The sequence below is a fragment of the Taurulus bubalis genome, assembly GCF_910589615.1.
Source record: "Taurulus bubalis genome assembly, chromosome: 2".
Lineage (NCBI taxonomy): Eukaryota > Metazoa > Chordata > Actinopteri > Perciformes > Cottidae > Taurulus > Taurulus bubalis.
The window spans coordinates 8,268,838-8,274,837 of record NC_136590.1 but is presented as its reverse complement, the minus strand read 5'-3'; the positions used below and the strand labels follow the sequence as shown (position 1 = coordinate 8,274,837).

General features: G+C 46.5%; 1 protein-coding gene across 7 annotated transcripts in view; it reads left to right on the top strand.

Annotated features, from left to right (window-relative positions):
• Positions 1–921: 921 nt before the first annotated feature.
• Positions 922–6,000, top strand: part of nrxn1a (neurexin 1a) — a gene marked incomplete at both ends in the record, with an annotated part of 49,874 nt that continues 44,795 nt past the window's right edge. For 6 of the 7 annotated variants that reach the window (XM_079234379.1, XM_079234375.1, XM_079234378.1 and 3 more), the window contains one exon: positions 922–1,654. In XM_079234379.1, the coding sequence (XP_079090505.1) occupies positions 922–1,654 (733 nt within the window). The remainder of the gene's footprint in view (positions 1,655–6,000) is intronic. The other variant, XM_079234381.1, reaches the window with a different exon arrangement.

Sequence of the window (6,000 nt, the reverse complement as noted above, 5' to 3'; positions counted from 1 at the left end):
AAAATGCACGAGAGAGTAATTTGAGAATAATAGCAGGCTTGGGCTGGTGTACGCTGTGTGTGTGTGTGTGTGTGTGTGTGTGTGTGTGTGTGTGTGTGTGTGTGTGTGTGTGTGTGTGTGTGTGTGTGTGTGTGTGTGTGAGAGAAAGATAGAGCGAGAGAGAGTTTGTGCATGAGTGTTTACGCCTGTGTGTGTGTGACCCTGGTTGATTGTGCCATCTCTGTTCTCTCTGTAGGTCGCTGGAGAGAGTGATGACGTGGCAGTGAAAGACACATATACCTCACTCGCACACACGTATTGACACGTATATTGCCCACACACACTTTATGTTTTGCCCTACTAAGACAGAGAGGAGGGGGGAGAAAATTCTGCTATGACGGCGTCATTTTTCTCCATTACCAATGTGTGAGCCACACACCCACACACACACTCATACTCCGTGGGGAGTTGCCTTCATGGGGGATAAGGCCCTATCTAGGGCACCGAGATGGAGTTCACATCCTATTCGTCACTTATCTAACACTCACACAGACGTACACGCTAATACACACACACCTGGAATCTCATATGTCAGAAGTGAAGAATGAAAGACTGAAAGACTGAATGGAGAGCAGCCGTTGAACATATCAGAGAAGACACGAGCGAGAGAGGTCACGGCAAAAGAAGAAGATTCCCAGAGCGCGCCGAAAGGACGGAGCGAGCTGCTGCCTGACCCGCCTCCCCCCTCTGAAGCTGCGTCGCGTAGGAGACTAGACTAAAGAGCACTCCCAAAAAAGCAGGGCGCACCTGAGACACACAGAAAGGCTTCTTCAAAGTGGCCCAACAGTTGTCACCATGAGCTGTAGGCTGGAGGGAACACCCCAGCTCTAGCCTCTGTCTCCTCTCGTGTGTGTGTGTGTGAGTGTGAGCGCGAGAGCTTGCATGACTGTGATGGCGGTGTGTGTTTGGGTGGCAGCCCCCCTGCTCTTCCTGGGGCTGTGCCTGTGCAGCGTGGGGAGCCAGGCCCAAGGGGAGGTCCTTGAGTTTGGTGGCGTGCCCAACCAGTGGGGGCGGTTCCCCGTGTGGAACGCCTGCTGTGAGAGTGTGCTGAGCTTCAGCCTGCGGACTCACAGCCAAGAGGGCCTACTGCTCTACCTGGATGACGAGGGCTTCTGTGACTTCCTGGAGCTGCTGCTTCTCCACGGCCACCTCCGCCTTCGCTTCTCCATCTTCTGCGCTGAGCCGGCGGAGCTGCAATCAGGCGTGGCGGTCAGCGACGGGCTCTGGCACGCGGTGCGTGTCAAGCGGGACTGGAGGAACACCTCGTTGGAGGTCGACGGGCGACTGGAGGGATGGGCGGAAGTGAAGAGCAAGAGAAGAGACATGACAGTGTTCAGCCACACCTACATGGGCGGGGTGACGCCAGAGCTCCACTCCTCGCCACTGCGCCTCACGTCCCCTTCGGTTAGGGAGCACCCGGCCTTCCGTGGCGGGATCAAGGAGGTGAGCGTCAACGGCTCACTGTCGACGCTGGAGGACTCAGAGGGTGTCACAGTAACAGCTGGCTGCGGGACGGATCACCAGTGCCAGAACGGAGGGTTGTGCAGCGTGGTCAACGATCAGGCCGTCTGCGACTGCTCCGACACCGGCTACCAAGGCAAGGACTGCAGCGAAGGTAAGGCCCGAACCATGCTGACCCATCATATACATCTCATCCTTTACATATACGCACACGTATATATCAAATGCACAGTTACTTTTGGGGATCCATATCTCCAAATTAGCATACACGCCATGCACCTGCAGTGTAGACATCTATTTTTCATTCGCACCTTCACAGCTGCCTTGAATTGGTGCGTGTGGACCAGCAGCATTCACAAACAGTGCAAGACATGCATACTGATTATCTTTGATATTGATTTTTTTTTTTTATGGCTGCCAATGACTCCCAATTTAGTATGGGCCTTCAGAACTCAGGAAGCTAAGCCCCCGTTCACAGGAGGTGCAGTCCGTTTAGTGAAGCTGTGGAGATGAGAGCTCGAAAGAGTTTAAGACAAATTCCTGAAACTCACTGGAAACCGTTACCTGGCTGGCAGCTTCAAAGCCCTGATGGGCTCTGTTGGCGTGTTTGGCAAAACAGAATAACCATATATATCCGGTATGGATGTGGTTGACGGCTCGTGTTGTGAGACATTAATTGGAATTAGGCTAAGGGGCTTGAAACCAGTGGTTGTTGCATGGCAGGCACCTGGCTGCCTGTGTTAATGGATTTGCATTGATTCTAAATGGCCTTCACAGAGACAATACATAGGGTGTTGAAATGCAGTGTTTACAGTCAATCTCCTGCCATTAATTTGTACAGCTTGCAGCCCTTAAGATGCTTAGTTTGTGTATGAGTGAGTGTGTGTATGAAAAATACAAAGTGTTCTTCTTATGCAATTAAAAAGCAGAAAGAGTGTCCTGTCGGTATAGCACTAGATAAATAGGAAGAACCGTTGCAATAAACAGCCTGATACAAGAATACAACTTTTGTGTGGTGGAGGCAGAAGAAGAAAAGAAACGGTTTCACAAATGATTTAATATGTAAAACTCTTCGAGAGCACCCTCCCCGTAATAGTTTCAAACAAGCCTTTGGTCAATACAAGTGCCAATATACAGGGCAGCGTAATGACGGCCATTACAAAAGCGAAGCAGCTGCTTAATGAACTCCACTACCTTGTTATGGCCAGTGCTGCAAACGCTGCTCAGTTGTGTGTGTGTCATCAGATTTGCTTCAGTTCATTCAAGAACAAATCTGCATTCTTAATTAACAGCGCTTTCAACTCCTGTATGTGTCTTTTTTTTTTTCAACGCCAAAGATACCGTGTAGCTTTGCCTCGGTTGAGTGATATTTTAATGACACGAATGCATCGGACATAAATGGCCGAGTGGCCTTGCCATGGCGCCTGTTTGTCACCGACCTGACCTCACACCCCACCCAGCACCGCTCTCAGCATCGCGCTTCACTTTAGCCCCCCTCCACCATAACACCTGATTGCATTTAGTGGCCAGTGGGATTGCCTAAGTTGCCATGGAGACATAACTAATAGGGAGACCTCATGCTAGGAGTGTTTTCTCCGTCCTTGCTCTTCCAACCTTCCCTACCCCCCCATTTCCTCAGCTCATTGCTGCCTACGGCGGCCTCAGCTCGTAATGACTTCAAGCATTATGTCTGCCAAGCAAATCTTTGTGGCGGTGTGTGTGTGTGTGTGTGTGTGTTCGTGTGTGTGTGTGTGTGTGTGTGTGTGTGTTTGTGTGTGTTTAGGCATCCTAAAGGCGATAATGAGCACATTGACCACACTGGTCCTAATTTTTCAAGCGGGTGGGAAAGGTAGCTGGTGCATTATGCTCCGTAGTGCTGAAAGGAGTTGTCAGTTGACAGACACATAATTCATTCTTTAGGTTGAGCTTCAATGATTAGTCTATTAATCAATAAGTTCCTTGAGTGAAAGTTGTAATTGATCATTTTTAAAGCTAAAAATGACAAATATTTGCTTGGTCCAGCATCTGAAATTTGAGAATTGTATTCCTTTCCTCATTATCATGTTGATAGTATAAAGTAGAGTTTTGGACTCATGGTTGAGTAAAACAAGCTTTCTAAAGACGTACTTTAGACTTTTGAAGCTATATGATCGACTCTGCAGAAACTCAGTGCTGCGCTGAGAACTGTGTGTGATCCAAGCCGGTCTAATCCAGTCTGCTGTTTCGCTGCTGGTTAGGGCACATTGGGAGCCACAGGCGGCACTGACACATACACACACACACATACAAAACCTGCACAAACACATGTAACACAAACATGCAAACACATGGAGAAACACAGTGTTCAGGCTCCAGCACCATCATTAGACACATCACCACTGAGGTGCAATAGCAGCATAGCTCTACAGGCTGAATGGGAGGTGCAGACATTTTACATAAAGGCTCTCAATAGACACAATACAGTACCTGCTTTGGACTGGCACTTTGTCGCTCAACAAGAGGCTACTTATACCTTTGCTGTTTTATATTCCTAGACCAACTCACATTTCAATTGTGAGTGATGCCAAGTGATGCTGAGTTGAACAAGTGCTGAAATATCTTTTTTTATCTTAGCAATAGTGGCTGGTGTTAGTAATAGTGGTCTCATAAAATGGTTCCAGTTAGGAGGTCTGCTCGAATAGAGGTGCATTGGGTGAGCAGTACTTTATTTGGATGTAGTAATTTGCTATCATGTGAAATGATGAAGCAGTACCAGAATACATTTTGCTTATATTCTCCATTGGCTTCTCAGATTCACATTTCAGACTTTAGGTAGAAATGGCTGCAGGGTTTAGAGAATGAGATATATGATGGTGGAGATTGAGAGTTAATGGCTGGTTCCAAAAGGTTGCTTTCAGGTCTTTCCTTCGGTTACTCACTGGTAACGGTAATTCATGGACATTGGCCCGGGAAAGGGATTCAAGGGAAGCAGCTATTCCAGTCGACCAGCAGTGTTTCAGACAGAAATAAACAGCAAATGGGGCCAGTTAACGCAAACTTAAAGAGTATTTCCGACGGCTGGTTCTTATCTCAGACCTCTCTGAATCATGGACCTTGCTCTCTGAATCATGGACCTTGTTCTCTGAATCATGGACGTAGTTCAGAGATACAGTGAGGTCTGAGAGGACAATCGAGCAGATGATGCCTTCTTTGTGGACAGTTTAAATTATTTGGAGTGCTATGTTCTTTCTGACAAATTACCAGCTTGGTGGGATATTTCTGACCACAGGATCAGCAGGCTGAGCTAATATCCATGCATCAATATCACTACCAGTGAGTAACTCATGCCAACTTCAAGTATGTCGTAATAAATCTCTCCTCAGGTTCACTAAGGCGCCCTGGAGAAGATAATTCAATGGTTGGCTCTGAGAGAAATGAAGTGACTGGTATAGGGAGTTGGACATAAAAGCTCAGTAAAATAATCCCACTATGAATGAAGAAGAAAATACTATGTTCCCGCTAAGAGGTCTCAGGTTTTGTGATTTCATTAATTGTATACCATTTATGACCACAGGAGCCCTGTGCAATTGTTCTGTGTTAAGGTTTACCTCTGATATGGTACCTTGAAATGATTGTATGATTTTCAAACCCAGCAACCTCACTTAAGCAGCACAATAACGCTGTAAAATTAAATTACAACCCTCTGAATGTTAGAAAAAAGAAGTCTGTTATGAATCTTTAATCCAGAATGAGTATGCTCTGCTGGAGGAAAAATGGATCCTTAGGACCGTGTTTGAAGCCAGAAATGAGTATTTTGACTGTGGCAGTCTTAGTTTCCGTACACATTTACAATTACACAATATCTTCAAGGCTCCCTTATGTTCCACTTTTATTCACACTGATACTTTTGCAGATTTGTGACAAAGCAAGCATTTCCTTTCTCCTCTGAAAGACGCTATATTACATCTTTCATAGCAGTTTGAGCAAAGGGTTTTGTTCCAAAGCACAACAATGTCAATCAGTTTTGGAGAAACATAATGTAAGATATAGTGAGGAAAGTTTGGGCGGGGCTATGCATACATGTAATTACTGTTTAAGACATTCTGCCCTCCAGTGAAGGCAGAGTGAACCTGGCTTGTTAGGCCTGGCCTGGCTTGCATTGTCCTTGAGGGCAAATTGCTGTTAGCATGCTAATGGCTCCACCTGTTTCTGCCATGCTAGTAGCACAAGGGCAGAGGCAAGGAAACACTCAGATGAGCACACAGCTGAGAATACACACACATGCACACATTCACAAGCAAACAGACAAACACACACACACTCTGTCTCAGTATTGAACCACGCATGTCCCTCATCTTCCTGCACTGCTAATCCACCCCTACATATTTTATATTTTCCTGCTATTTCACATCATGTGTACTGCCCTATTCGATGTTAGTGTATGTGTGTCTGACTCTGTATGTGTGAACGACAGAGAGTGAGGGAGATGTTGTGAGACTGAATGTGTCAGTGTGTTTGCGT